The sequence below is a fragment of the Protobothrops mucrosquamatus genome, unplaced genomic scaffold, assembly GCF_001527695.2.
Source record: "Protobothrops mucrosquamatus isolate PMUCROS unplaced genomic scaffold, P.Mucros_1.0 scaffold300, whole genome shotgun sequence".
Lineage (NCBI taxonomy): Eukaryota > Metazoa > Chordata > Lepidosauria > Squamata > Viperidae > Protobothrops > Protobothrops mucrosquamatus.
The window spans coordinates 17796-33659 of record NW_015386643.1 but is presented as its reverse complement, the minus strand read 5'-3'; the positions used below and the strand labels follow the sequence as shown (position 1 = coordinate 33659).

General features: G+C 40.1%; 1 protein-coding gene across 1 annotated transcript in view; it reads right to left on the bottom strand.

Moving 5' to 3' along the window:
* The window catches only part of WNK3 (WNK lysine deficient protein kinase 3), a 54004-nt gene that overhangs the window by 21368 nt on the left and 16772 nt on the right, over positions 1–15864 (bottom strand). Inside the window, exons 7-14 of the mRNA XM_015814957.1 lie at positions 14255–14410; positions 11822–11938; positions 10994–11671; positions 6203–6270; positions 4420–4561; positions 2739–2855; positions 755–910; positions 605–656 (exon numbers count right to left, since the gene is read on the bottom strand). Coding sequence (XP_015670443.1) covers positions 605–656; positions 755–910; positions 2739–2855; positions 4420–4561; positions 6203–6270; positions 10994–11671; positions 11822–11938; positions 14255–14410 — 1486 coding nt within the window. The remainder of the gene's footprint in view (positions 1–604; positions 657–754; positions 911–2738; positions 2856–4419; positions 4562–6202; positions 6271–10993; positions 11672–11821; positions 11939–14254; positions 14411–15864) is intronic.

The following is a 15864-nucleotide window of genomic DNA, read 5'->3' as shown; positions in this document are numbered from 1 at the left end:
AAAGTGCTGTTTATTCCTACTAGATCAGCATGCTAGCTAGCTATACGATCTTTGAGAAACTGTCAGTGAATATAAAGAATTTGGTTTACTGGGCCACTAATTTTTCCCAATGTCATCATTCAGAATCAATTCAACTTATTGTAAATGTCTCCTTAACAAGGGCACTTTAAACAATTTTGGGTGGGAGGGGGTGGGAGATATAATCTTACAGAGTTGATAGTGAATACAACCTATGTGTTCTTGAAGGTCCACCAAGCCAACTCTAGAAATAATGCTAATATAGCAACGCTCATTAGGAGCTCATTATTTACCAGTCTTCAACCTATGATAATGTCATTAAAATGTTTAGAATATTCCAGTAAAATCAACAGGACTGCTGAAGAGAGACAACAACTATTGACTCTCTGCAGCAGTCCAGAGAGTCAAAAGTAAACTATCATAAGGGGACTGAAAGGACAAAAGTAGAAAGAGCTGAGAATAGAACTTTGCCAAAAATCTACTATGTTCCATAGGTTCATTTTAATATAAGGATGGTTTTAATCTTGTGGACGTCAGAGTGTTGCTTTGGTCCTGCAGGGTTAAATGTTTTAAAATAGTTACTTACTGCCACTTTGAGTAGATGCTGGGTTTATCTGAACTTGTTCAGAAGGTCCTGCCTGAATTAAAAATGAATAGATAAATATAAAAAGGGAGTTTCCCAATATAAGTACACATCTTTCCAGAAAACTGGCATTACTAAAGAAGCTAAACTTACTTGGCCGTTATTTGGATCAGAAGGAGCAGATTCCATGCCAGCGGCTCGTTCTTCAATAGGAAGGCTAGAAATGATGTCTTGAGCCTGGCAAACAATAGCTCTCAGTTCATCAACAAATTTATCCTTCTCATTTTCCAATACAAAATTATCTTCAACCTAGTAAGTGGGAAAGGGAAGAGGGGTGGGAGAAACAGGATAGAAGATATGGATACAAACCTTATTTTGTTCTTCAAATTCTGGCTATCACCATTCCAACAGGCTGTAGAAAATTAGATCTCACCCATAAATATTCACATTCCAAATATTCACAGTTATTACAAAACACTGATTAGAATATTAATCTTGAAAAAGTATTTTTTTAAAAATGTACTGAAGTTTTATTTCTCAGTAATGCTAATGTTTGTTCCTTTATGAAATGCCATCTCTTCTCACATGATGCCAGTGTACAGTTCTTCTATTGCATTTTGTACTAGTGGAAAAACTGCAGCTTTTTGAAATACTAATAGCCATCATATCCACCTGATTTTTTTTACTTTTCTCTTACAAAGCAAAATACTAAATCTCTAATCTCTGACATAATTTTTTAATTTATACAAATGCCTCTGGGAACCATCTGGGGGAGTAGAATTATGGTAAGCAGCAATATCTATTTGTCTCCTGGTGAATGCATGGTTTGTGATTAGCCTTGGACACCATGCTGTCAATTTTGTGAATATACCCTAAGCGATCTCAATATTTCAATGACTTCAATAATCGATCAATGAGAGTACATACTTATTTAGAAGCAATACCCCTATAATTCTATATATAATTCTATGAATGGTCACCTGAAAGTATGTCCCATGTGATGAAGTAGCTTCTAAATAAATAAATAAATAACGTACATGATGCATGTATATGCTTTCGAAATCTCCTTCCACTAATTTAAATGTAGGCCCTGAAGATCTGGCTCTGCCAGTTGGCCTGGAGACCCAATGGGCAGCATCACAACTGGAGGTAGCTACTAGACCAGTGGTGGCGAACCTATGGCATGCGTGCCAGAGGCGGCACTCGGAGCCCTCTCTGTGGGTATGTGCGCTGTCACCCCAGCCCTGCCTCCCCCCACAGCCCCCTCCTCCATGAAGCAGCGCAGCCAAGGACATGGCAGGCCAGGCAGCAGGGACAAGATTCCACCCTCGTGCCCCGTCGCACGCAGATGATGTTGTGGGGTGCAGATGGAGGGTGTGGTTGCCATGGCGCTGCAGGGCCGCCTGGATGATCTGTGGCGGGCCATGGAGGCGGTGGGTGGCCCTGCGGGTGGGCGTGGCAGGGGGCGGATGGGGTGGGGCAGGCAGGGCGGGAGGCAGAGCGGGGGGCAGGTTTTGGGTACTCGGTCTCTAAAAGGTTCGCCATCACTGTACTAGACTAATTAACTGACCTCCCCTCCCCCCTGTGCTTCCACACATCTTTTTTTAAAATTCATTTTATTGCAGTTTCCTTGTTTATTTTATTATTTCATTAATTATTATGTTTGATTTTTTAAAATTATTTTTCCCATTTTTTACCAAAATAGCCCCATGACAGGCTGGGCAATGAATACATTTAACAAATAAAAAAATATTTAGCACTAAAATATGAATTATATTACTAGTCTAAAGGAAGCTAACAACTTTCAGAGATTCCAAATCTGATGTTTCCCAAAGTAAAGTGCAGCCATATATTTCTATCCTTTATTCTCAAGACATTTCTCTAACAGACCCCAATCCTCTCCATTTTTATACTCTTCCCCAAAACCAGTATCAAAATTAATTCTCAAATAAATAAACTGTAGGCATATGAGCTGCAAAACTAAGATTTGGCCTTAGGAGACTCTATATAATTTGAGAAATATTATGAAGAAGCAGGGTACTTGCATTTGAACTATATACCATCTAAATATTTTTTAAAAGTTTGAATGCCACTAGTAAGGAATTATCTACTTTGAAGCAGGGCATATGTAACTTGCCATGTAATCAGCTATGTCCTCTGGAGCATCTCCATCAACATCAAATTTAAATGTAACCATCTTGTTGTTATGCGTTTCAAGTTGGCACTCAACAGTATTGTCTCCAGATGTTGACACCTGATTGAACAACAAAAAAGACATTGTGCTAATAGACAAAAGCAGGACAAGAAGCAATGGATGGAAACTAAGCAAGGAGAGAAGCAACTTAGAACTAAGGAGAAACTTCCTGACAGTTAGAAAAATTAACCAGTGGAACAACCTGCCTCCAGAAGCGGTGAATGCTCCAACACTGGAGGTTTTTAAGAAGAGACTGGACAGCCATTTGTCCGAAATGGTATAGGGTTTCCTGCCTGAGCAGGGGGTTGGACTAGATGACCTCCAAGGTCCCTTCCAACTTTACTTACTATTACTGTTACATCTTTTCTTTACAAACACCTAAGATAACCGTATACTTTGCCCACCAGTTCCGTAAAATCACATGACCAGTTCAACAACAAAGCACGATTAATTCCCTTTACTACGGCAAGGCTCAACCTTGTTAATAATTTTTGTTTCGATGTACGTTGAAATACATACATTGAACGTGAATATAGTAGAACTGAAATACATAAATGCATTTCAATTGTATTATATCATTAGAATTCTCTGGCACTTATCATCGGTAGGTGGCAAATTCAACCTCCAGGAAAGAATTAGGATTCATAGGAGATTGCTTTATCTTTTACTGAAATGAAACAAGTGTGTCAGTAGAGGGAAACTAGCTGGTTCTGCTCTTTCCATAGCCCGTAATGTTCACACATTTCTGAAATATTGCCTGTGAATTAGAAGTGATTGCGCCAAAGTACTGGTTCTTGATAGAAAGAGAAAATAATTCACTACCTACAATAAAACCTAAGGTGATTTGTCTTGTTTTTGCTTAGCTATGAGTGAACCCAAGCACTAGGGTTTACAAAACATGACTTCTGCCTTAATTTAATGTACAAATTCAGCCAATTGTGAGTCATTTAAAATTGGTCACTGTTTCATACAGTCCATATGTGGAACCCACTTTACTGAATGCACGGCAACATGAAATCACTGATTTAACTGCAAGCAACAACCAGAATTGTAAAAACATTAGTGCTTAAGCTCAGTAAACAATCTCTAAAGTTGGTGTTGTCACAAGATTTGAAGATATGCTCTTATGTAACCCTGTTCCTCTTCTACATCCTGTTCTCCAGGATCAGGCAGCATTTTGGAGCTAGTGAATTATTTGTAATTTTGAAAGGGTATCATGAGCACTGTCAGAAAATGGTGATTAAAGGAGGATGTTGCCTACATATAAATTGGGACCCACTACAGAATGGCCAGTCATAAAACAGTTACTTATTAGATAAGTTTGTCTTCTACTTCTCAAAGTTACCTTGGGCTTTTATTCTAAGCACATTCCAAGCAAGGCACTGGGGTGCAGTTGCTCACTGTTTTTATTTATTAAGTATTCCTGTAAGTGCTATGTGACGCCCAGTGGTATTTCTTTCTCAAGAAAAATGATGCTACTTGCTGATGCTACTTGCTGATCACAGCATGCTTTGGTAATTTCTTTGTTAAAAAATAAAAAATAAGGTCAGAGGAGGCAGGAAACTTGGCCAGCAATTATGTTTTTATATCCATTTAAAAGCCTGAAGTTTGAAAATATGCAAACCTGCAGCACAGTGAGTTGAAATTTGGTTCCCTTCTCTGGTCGGGCACAGGAGGTCCTTCTCTGTTTGCTCTTGTCTTGCTTACCATTCCCACCTGGAAGGTCCCAGCCAGTCCCAGCTTCCTTTGGAAGGTCGGGAACTAAGCTAAACAAAAAGGAAAGAAAGGAAACAAAGATTTAAGGAGACAGGCATATCCTTATCTCCTAAACTTTCTAAACATTAATAAGTATAAAACTTAATTTCCAATGTTATGGCTTAATATGGCTTAAATCAGAGCCAAACCAATAAACATAGGAAAGATAAAATATAGACTACAGCAGGCACTACTTGTTCAGTAACTTAAAAATGATAAAAAAAAATGTCCATTACAGCTCATACTGAACACATATATCTACTGAACTAAAATGCTTTTGACAAAGAAACAGTATAAATTATTATGTTTGGAAAACTGCCAGATTGGTTCTTTATTTGTATTATAAAACATCCTAAACTCAGCAGGACCTAGGAAATTCTGTTCATGCATGGAAAGGCAACTTCTACCTGTGGAAAATTTCCAATCCAAAGCTCTTTCCCTGGCAGAGTGGGAAAGGAAATGATTTTGCTTAGCGGATAATTGAAAGATTTTGACCTTCGACGGTGGCAGTTTTCTGAGCACACTTTCACACAGGGAATCCAGTGCAAAAGAAGCTGAATCCAGCAAAGTGGATCTGTTAGAGGCACTGATCTGATTTTGCAGAAAAGTATAATTGCTCTCAGACTAATCTAATCATTGTTTTAGGGATATTTTGCACGTACAAGTTTAAAGAATATGCAATTTAAGTTAAAACTGGATTAAAGCATATTGTCTTTAATCTATGTTACTGTGGGTCACAAAGTCCTCATTGCAATAATTACTTCATAAGTTCTTAATTTGGGGATGATAGAGGTAGTGAGGGCTATGTGAGTGATGGCAAGGCCAAAACAACAGCCATAAAATTTCACTCAAGTTCAAAGCAACTTTGGGTATATCCACACATCCTCCCATTCTCCCACTACATTCCAACCTAGGAAACAGGAGAATTAGAACTTTCTTCAGTGGCAGCTTATTATATTTGTGCTGTGCTCTAACAAAAGAAAATGGACATGAGGGTAGATAGCACATAGCTATGTAGGACAGGGAAGGCATTAGTTTTGCCCATTGCCCTTATGTTCTGCTGAAATAGTATGTAGAAAAACAGTGTGGGCTTACTATACAGTAGGTAATTTTACCATAGGGAGTCAGAGAAGTGGCCAAGTATTAAAACTGAATAATGCAGCAAAAAGACTTTTTTAATAACTTAAAATAGATAGTGTTTAATGAATTGTTAAAGACACACTCTAAAAATACTTAATCTAAACCAGGGGTGTCAAACTCGCAATGTCATGTGACGTGTCACGACGTATCACGACTTTTTTTCCATTGCCGGCAATGGGCTGGGTGTGGTTTCGCCAATTTTAACATTTTATTTGATTAAAAGAACCACCTAAACACTTCATCTTTCTTCTCACATTCTTTGAGAACTGTCACTGCTACTACTCCTTCTCAAGTCATCTTCGGTTTCTGGACACACTGATAGTCTTCTCAGTTCTTCACTTATGAATAAAGAATGTAGTTGTTCACCAAGTTTGGACATAATATTCTAAGCTACTTTTCCCCCACTTAAGAGTCTCCAGTTTTACTATACTGACTCTTGGATAATGTGAGTTGAAATCCAACCCTCTTTACTGCTGTGACAACCAAGTGAATTAATTTTAGAGCAAACTCACCCTTGAATAGACTCTTGTTTTTGAACTGCTGACTGATGCTCATGTTCATCTGATACTGAGATGAAAACCTGTGAGGAGAGAGGGGGTAAACCGATGTGTAGCATTTGCTCATTTCCCCTGAATAGAGTAAAACTTTTAGAAAATAACTAACTGTAGAACATGCAAATGGTTTATGAGTTTGATATAGCACATGCTTATGCTTTACTAGCTAAGGTATCAAAGATAAACCAGAACAATATTTCACCTTGGAAGTTTTAACAAAGTATTGTGCTTGCTTTTTTCCTCTTAGCTACTTGAAGTGTGATATTGTAGCAATTTTCTTATTATTATTTTATAGCCTCCTATAAATCATCATCTTTGTGACAAGATAAATCACCTCTTCATTACTTTTATATTGGCACACTGATGGTTAAATGATACTACAAGAGGCTACAAATCACTAATAAGGAAAGAATTGTTTGTAACTTTCTCAGATTTTACTGTACTTCATCCAAGTACAAATAATACTGCTGCCCTGACTTAGAGCTGTTTTTCTACTCAAAAATTAGATAGGAACTGCTCTCTAAGTATGCAGGACTTTTTATGTAATTTTAGCCTTCAGATACATAAACATTAGACTAAAGATAATTCTTCTAGCCAAAATATTCCAACACAAAAACAAATATGTAAAGCAACAGTACAAAAGGTACACAGAAACATAATCCAAAAGATTGCTACAGCCAGTGATTTATAATACAATGAAACCCCTTATATATGTGTGTTATTTTTTAATGCTCATTAATAATCTAAGTGCTAAGAGAATTAAAAGGCTGCATGGGATTCAAGACTCAAGCCAGTCTTCTTTAAGGAATTTAAGGAATGAGATAGCAATTTTTGTGAAATTAAAACTTTAAGCTGGACCCAAGAAGATGGTGAACCATATCATTAAGAAGACAGGATAACTGAGATGTGATACTTGTGTACAATTTAAGTTACAGGGCAAAATGCCCAGACAGCTAAAAAGAAAAGGGACAGAGTCAGCAAGAAGAAGGAAAGAAAACTCTGAAGTAAGGATAAGTATTAGAAGTCATGTACCAGAGAAAATAACCATGAAGTAGGGGAGGGGGCCACACACAAAAGCAACTGGAACTATATTATGTGGGAGAGGATTATAAGGAAGACAAATCATATACTGAGATAAGAAATTGAGAACTAGGATGGTGCAGCAAATAGGACCAAATGCAATCAAGTAACATGTTGGCAGGGGCACAGAGTCAAAAAAAAGGCATGGGAATGCTCACTCCCCCCCCTATACAAGCTGTTGGATTATACCATTTTTTAATCTTTTTAATTTAGGAGACCATGATGTAACTCTCAAGAAAACCATGCCTGCCCATTTATCTTAAAACTTCACAAATAATGTTTGTGAAACAGATTAGAAACGTTCAAACCTAATTAGTGAAACAGTTAGCAAAAAGAGAGCCAAGTGGAACTTTTTCCTGTTTCTTACTTTTTTTCTGGAAGAGTTTTTTTATCCAATACTAGTTCACAGAAAAGAAAATGTGATTTAAATGACATGTTGCAGTTCAACATCTGAATAAATCCGTATTATTCATATCCCAAACTCATAATCCAGAACCCAGTTCCAAAAAAGAAAAAGTCCTATAGATAATTTTATTAGAGAAATTAGCAAATAGAAAGGTCTGCTTCCAATATCACCATTATCCTTTTTTCCCTTAATGCAAATGACTGTTACTTAATGAAATAAAATTTGAAAATGAAAAATTAGGATATATATTAGGATATATAACTATCTATCTATCTATCTATCTATCTATCTATCTATCTATCTATCATCCATCCATCCATCCATCCATCCATCCATCCATCCATCCATCCATCCATCTATCTATCTATCTATCTATCTATCTACAGATAGATATAGATATATAGATATATAAATATAGATATATATAACAACTGGCATACCTGTGAAATGTCTTCTCCTTGATGATACTCTTGGTTCGGTTGGTTCATAGCAGTAAATGCTATTTGCTGGTTCAAAGAAGCTGCCATAGAATTCTTAGAAGGCATCTGCTCCTGGACAATCAATTCTGCAGGTAAAACTGAGTTCTGACATACTGGCTGCTGTTGAATGTACGTTGGTTGTACTGGTGGAGGAATAAACTGTTGGTTATTGTCAACTGGTTGAAATGTCTGAGACTGCTGGAGGAGAGGAGCACGATTCAACATTCCTGACACATCTAAAGATTGTTGCATTGTATAAGCTTGTTCTGGCTGTTCTGATACAGAAGTTACAGTCTGTAATGTTTCTAGGGCAGACTGTGGGACTGTGGCTTTGTGCGACTGAGTAATAAGTTGCTGGCTAAACTCCTGATAAGAAGGCTGCGGCTGCATTTGTGGCGTGAAAGATAGCTGAGATGAGACAAAAGGTGCTTGTGGCCCTGACTGTTGTCCTTCTGCAATTTTATGTGCCACATGTGGTGGGTGCAGCTGCTGGTGGCCCATGCCAGAATCTTGCTGAGTAAGATATATTGTTGGCTCAGGCAGATGTGACTCAGAAGGATAGTCGTGGGTTTTTGTGGATTGTGTTGAACAAATCTGCAATTCCACGTGGCCAGCATCTCCATCCTTCGACAGGTGTAAAGACTGATCAGGCACAGCAAAACTTGGTTGATCAGTATTCTGTATTGCTAAATGAGCTTGCTGGATCTCTGGAGGTTGAGCAGTATATGTTGGTTGAGTTATATATGCTGTCTGCCCTTGATAAACATACGCTGACTGGTCCAAAGAATGTCCTGAATATCCTCCAGAAGCTGCATAAACCAATGGCTCTGGGCAAGGCGCCTGATTTGAGCCCTGTGCTGCGTAGGTGACATGCATCTGACATGCTGCTTGCTCTGGACCCTGCAGCTGGTTAGTTGGCTCTAGCTGGTGTTTCAGCTGCTCTGAAACTGGTGGCTTGTGTGGAGATTGTGCTGGATATATCATTTGTTCCTGGATTTGCAACTGATACTGGGTCTGGATGGGATAAGCCACCTTTTCTGAAGTTGAACCTGAGAATTCAGATTGCTGATGCGTTTCCACGTCTTGCTGAGTGACAGCTGGCAACTGATCTTTGGAATTCGAATGGAGAACAAACAGCTCTTCTTTCTGCTGTTGCGGAGGCACATGAAATAACACATGTTGCATTACACAAGGATGCTGATTTGTAGAATGGTGTATCTGAGTAATCTGCTGCTCTTGCTGAGGCCCCAAAGTATCTAGGGATATTTCTGGGCACTGTGAGACCTGCTGCATAAGTGTCATTTGTTGTGATACAGTGGAGACCTGATGAACGGGCACCGTAGGTTGAGATTGTGAAGCTGGCTGCCCACATGCCACCTGTTGGGGAACCAGCTGAGGTTGCTGCGAGGATGCCCCATGCTGTGTAACTTGCTGCATGGAGGCTACCTGCTGTGGAATCTGCAGGGATCCCATCTGCTGATTGGCAACTTGCTGAGACTGCAGCCCCGGTGCCATTTGCATTGATGTCCCCTGCTGCAGAACCTGCTGAGGAGAATGCTGGGGTTGAGTCATGGATGCCACCTGTTGTGGAACTTGTGGGAGTCCTTGCTGTGGCTGCTGTATAGATATCACCTGCTGTGGAACTTGCTGTGGCTGCTGTACAGATGACACTTGCTGAGGACCTTGTTGTGCCTGAACAGTTCCCATCTGCTGTGACTGCTGTATGGTTGCTGCCTGTTGAGGAACCTGCTGTGGCTGCTGTGTGGATGTCACTTGCTGTGGAATATGAAGAATATGCTGTGGTTGTTGTACGGATGCCACCTGTTGAGGGCTTTGCTGTGGCTGCTGCATAAGTGTCACCTGTTGTGGAATAAGCTGTTGCTGTTGTATGGGTGTCACCTGCTGAGGAATATGGTGTGGTTGCTGTATGGATGCTGCCTGTTGAGATCCTTGTTGTGGCTGCTGTATGGGTGTCACCTGCTGTGAGACCTGCTGAGGAATATGTTGTGGGTGCTGTATAGGTGCCACCTGCTGCAGAATATGCTGTGGCTGCTGTATGGGTGTCATCTGCTGAGGGACCTGATGAGGAATATGCTGTAGTTGCTGTGTGGATGCTGCCTGTTGAGATACTTGTGGTTGCTGCATAGGAGTCACCTGCTGCGGAGCTAGCTGAGAAATATGTTGTGGCTGCTGTGTGGAAGCTGCCTGTTGAGATCCTTGTTGTGGTTGCTGCATAGGAGTCACTTGCTGTGGAACCTGCTGAGGAATATGCTGTAGTTGCTGTATGGATGTTGCTTGTTGTGGCTGCTGTATGGGTGCCACCTGCTGTGGAACATGCTGGAAAATATGCTGTGGTTGTTGTATAGATGCCTCCTTTTGAGGACCTTGTTGTGGCTGCTGTATGGGTGTCACCTGCTGAGGAATATGCTGTAGTTGCTGTATGGGTGCTGCTTGCTGAGGACCTTGTTGTGGCTGTTGTATGGGTGCCACCTGCTGTGGAACGTGCTGAAAAATGCGCTGTGGTTGTTGTATAGATGCTTCCTGTTGAGGACCTTGTTGTTGTTGCTGTACAGGTGTCATCTGCTGTGGAACTTGTTGAAGAATATGCTGTGGCTGCTGTATAGACGCTGCCTGGGGAGGACCTTGTTGTGGCTGCTGTATGGGTGTCACCTGCTGTATAATGTGCTGCTGTTGTATGGGTGTCACCTGCTGTGGAACCTGTTGAGGCTGTTGTACGGATGCTGCCTGTTGAGGACTTTGTTGTGATTGCTGTAAGGGTGTCACCTGCTGTTGAACTTGCTGAGGGATGTGGTGTGGCTGCTGTATGGATGTCACTTGTGGCATCTGTTGAGGAATATGATGGGACTGCTGTGTGGATGTTACTTGTTGAGGATTCTGCTGGGGCTGCTGCACTGATGTGACTTGCTGTGGTGGCTGTATGGATGCCACTTGTTGGAGAATTTGCTGAGGAACTTGCTGAGGCTGGTGTATGGAGGCTGCCTGTTGGGAAATTTTCTGAGGCTGCTCTAGAATCTGCTGGGTAGAAACTCCATGTGGAACAGCTTGGGTTTGTTGTACAGATGTTGCTTGTTGAGGAACTTGCTGAGACTGCTGCATAGGCATCACTTGCTGGTGAATTTGCTGTGGTTGCTGCAAGGACACCCCTTGTTGAGGTGGCTTCATGGATGCTACCTGCTGGGGAACTTGCTGTGACTGCTGCATTGCCATTAGGTTCTGAGGTATCTGCTGCATGGCTGCAATTTGCTGAGGAACCTGCTGTGAAGATGTCACCTGTGGAACTATTTGCTGACTTGACTGCATAGATGCCACCTGCTGAGAAACTTGCTGTAGTTGCTGTGTTGATGGCACCTGCTGAGAAAGTTGCTTGGGTTGTTGAATAAGCCTAACACCTTGTGGAACTGACTGAAGAACTTGCATGTTGTTGACAAATTGAATTGAAGGCTGCCCATGTAGCACAGGGGACTGACTGGCAGATACCAAATTGGCAGAAGCAGCCTCTAATTCCACTGATCCCACAGCAGCTGTAGCCTGACTACTAAGTCTAGCAGCAGAGGTTAACTGTATGCTTGTTGGCATGTGTTGATTTCCCACCTGTGAGGCAGGTATATTCTGAGGAGAAGTTATTGTCAACATCTGCTGAGGAACTCCCATGATGGATCCATCCAAAGTCTGACTTTCTGCACTGTAGGATACTTGGGAATCTGGAGGCTGGTAAAAAAAATAAATGTATTTTAGATGTTGATAAAGTGATCATTTTTGTATGAAGATTTTATCCTATAAAGTGTTGTCATAAAAATAATCTTTTAAATAACATTTCACAATAAACTTAGTATATACAAAGTAGCAACATACAGAATATAATGCATTGGATAAAATGTTGTCATAAAATAATCTTCTGAACATCATTTCAAACAGAACTGGGTATATAAAAAGCCGCAACATATAGAATGTATTATACAAGTTAAAAATATCAGCTGTAAAATTCCATCACCTTGGCAACACTTATTCAATGTTTTAAAAGAATTACTTTAACTGGACAATTGGTATTTCTCTTGACTGTGCTCTAAAAAAAAATAAAAGGAAATGCTGAAAGTTTTTCACATTTTTATATTTGAGATGTCTGAGCAAAAACTGCTATTTGTGAATGTTAGTCCCATCTGGCAGTATGCATTGTAGTGAGACAGCAGTCTCTGTAGCATCCAGAAATACAACCTTTTTCACAAGTCTTTAGATTTATAAATGAGAGCGGAAAAGCTTTCAGGCACATAAATGTTCGCAGAAAAAAAGAAAGACAAGAAAATAATTAAGTTTTCAGATTCTTTTTCACTGCCAGCTGCACTATCTGGAAGCATACTTTCATTTTAAAAAACATACTTATTTACATATAATCCATAATTTGTACTTGATGTGAGATTATATAAATTGATAAAGGTTTAATGGATGAAAACCAGATTATTTTTACTTGGAATACACCAAGTGAAATCAGTATGACTTGACTAATATAAACAAGTCTCCCTAAAGTAGACCTAACTCTGAATTTAATGCACTTCTCATAATTCTTTGCCATTTCCATCTTTAAATCTTAGAAAGAAAATACAAATCACAAGATTCAAGATTATGTAAATAAATACACTCTGAACAGATGGCTGTTTCCCAAATAACTGTATATGGTTTCTTAAATATCTGTATTGGGATTAATGTTTCATTATTATCTGTTTATTTATTAAATTTGTTTTTGGCCAAAAGATTCTGGGCAGCTACAATAGGATAACAAAGGATATGTTTGCCGACAATTCCAAATGATTTAGTATTATTAAAATCAGGAGATAGCAAATAGCTAAAAATTTATCTTGCCAACACACAATGGAACAATAAATCTTAATATATTAATATATTAATAAAGACTGCACTACGAAGATAAAGTCTTCTTTAAGTCAAGCTTAGTTCCTGATGGTCTTATTTAGACACATCCATATAGTTTTCTTGGCACCAACACAGAAGTTCATTGCTACTGCTTTCTTCTGGGAACTTTTGGGGTGTCCATGCTTCCAGTTTAACCTACATTACTGGTATTCTCGTCTAAGTACTAAACAGTGTCCACTCTGCTTATTTTTGGAGCCCAGCAAAGTCATTTAGGAGCTGCCACCTGCCGATACACAGGACTATGAAGTATCACAAAAAGAGTGCTTAAAAGACTGGCAATCATTAGTGCCATGAAATTGATACTCAGGTGTATTTGCTAATGAAGTTAGACCCCCATTTGGATCAAGCCTCATTTTATACTGCAGAGATGTATAATTTAACTGGATTAAAAAATATAATCAGATAATATACAAAAATAGCTGGGACATACAGGTAGAGCTCAACTTATGACTGTAATGGATGGTTGTAAAGCAGGTCACCCACGTGATCAACCCAATTGGCAAAAGTGCCATAAAACGTGGCCATGTAACCATGGGATGCTGCAAACCATTATAAATGCAGGCCTCTTTCTGAGCACCCAAAATGTGGTCATGTGACTGGGGGGGGGGTTGGAACTTCAGAACCAGCTATTAAGTAGCTTTTTGGTGATCTGTTTAACTTTAAATGGCTGCAGCTGCTTGTAAGTTGAGAACTACCTATACTTACCCATTTTACCTCACACCTAAGCATTTTTTCCTGAATCCTAATATTACAATTTCATTTTCTTTGTTCTTCCCATCAGGGATTAGCCATTATTTACACCCAGGAGAATAATTCTGGAACTACAGCTTGGAGTTTTCGCAGAGAAAATAAAAGGGAGAATTAAATTTCATCCTGCTACTACAAACTGCTACTTATTGAGAAATACTATCAGAAATACCAAACATACACATTAAATTGTACTACGTAGCTTGGCTTTTAATGAGAAGCAATATTCCACTATTTCTTTCAATGATTGCTTCCATTTTATGATTCAGATGGTTAAAATGAACTTATGGGACGCTTTTAGTGATGGTTTGAAAAATCTGCTAGGTAATACAGTTCATTAGTGAAAAACCTTACCATCCTTGATGGGAATTGCTGAGCTGTAAGAGGAGATGTTTGGGCTTGGAGAGTTGCAGGAGGTGCCAAATTGTGAGTAGGTAGACCAGAAGGCTGACTCTGGATTAATGGTAAAACACTGGGGTGAGCCACATTTGTTGGCAACGCTGGCTGCACCTGTATAAAGAATAATTAACAGGCTTCACTTAGAAAAACAAAACAATTGTCTGTGCTTCAGCAAGATCCCCTGGTCTCATCTGGCCTATTTATACATTTTCTCATACATTCTCTAGGGAAAACAGGATATCTTCCTAGGATGCAGAATTAATAATCAAAATATGTTCTTGGGCCTTTCTTTCTTTAGAACAGTGGTTCTCAACCTTTTTAATGCCGCGACCCCCAACCGGTCGTAAGTCGAGGACTAAACCGGTCGTAAGTCGAGGACTAAACCGGTCGTAAGTCGAGGACTAAACCAGTCGTAAGTCGAGGACTACCAAACCGGTCGTAAGTCGAGGACTTTCCCTGCCCGGGAGCGCCGCACATGCGTGGTTCCGCCCCCTGCGCCGGCCGAGGCATAGCTGGCAAGCGGCAGAGACGGAGCAGGCCGACCACCAGCTGGCCCAGCCCAAGGGAGGTAAGGCATCCGCCAAAAAAGGGGGAAAAAATGGCGGACAAAAAAAATGGCGGACAGCCTTGCTTGGCGACCCCTGTGAAATGGTTGATCGACCCCAAATGGGGTCGCGACCCATAGGTTGAGAACCGCTGCTTTAGAACATTTATATAACCACCCATTTGTACCAAAGTCCAGGCAGACAATATATAAAAAACATCTATTTACAATAAAAAAAATTAAAATTATAAATACTTTTTTAAAAAACAATTTAACACCATAGTTACATTTTGACATGCAGCCCACAATAAGTTCATCTCATCGGTCTCATCCTATGCCAGCACTTGAGGGGAAAAGCCAGGTCTTAAATGCTGTTTGGAAAGTTAAAAGAATTGGGGGGGGGGAGTCTAACAAATTCCAGGGGGAAGGGTGTTCTATAGGGCAGGGACTGTCAGGAAAAGGCATGTTTCCTAAGTACCGTAAGATGGCAACATTTAAGGGAGGGCACTAGGAGTGTGCCCACCCTGTTCTGCCTTTAGGGAGAGCAATCCTGCAGATAACCTAGTCCTGTGCCATAAGAGGGTTTAAAGGTAATAACCAGTTCCTTGAATTGCACCTGGAAGGAAACTGGGAGCCATTTGCACAATAGGGTATAATGTGGGTAAAACTAGGGGGCCCCATCACTGCACATCCCATAACATTCTGGACCACTTGTAACTTCTGGGTGGTCTTCAAGGGCAACCCCGTGTAAAATGCATTTCAGTAATCCAAATGGGAAGTGATTGAGGCAGGACAAGGCCTCCAGTTCAGGAAAGGGTGTAATTGGTTCACAAGATGAATCTATGCAAAATCCCCCCCTAGTCAAAGCTGTCACCTTCATTCCTTTCCTGGGACCAAAACTTTTTGTACTGAAACACCACACATGTCTCTGTGGGATAATGTCAGGAGGACCACACATGAAGTTCCAATTAAACTGATTTATTGCTCATGCCTATGCATAGGAATCTACTCAACTAAAGAT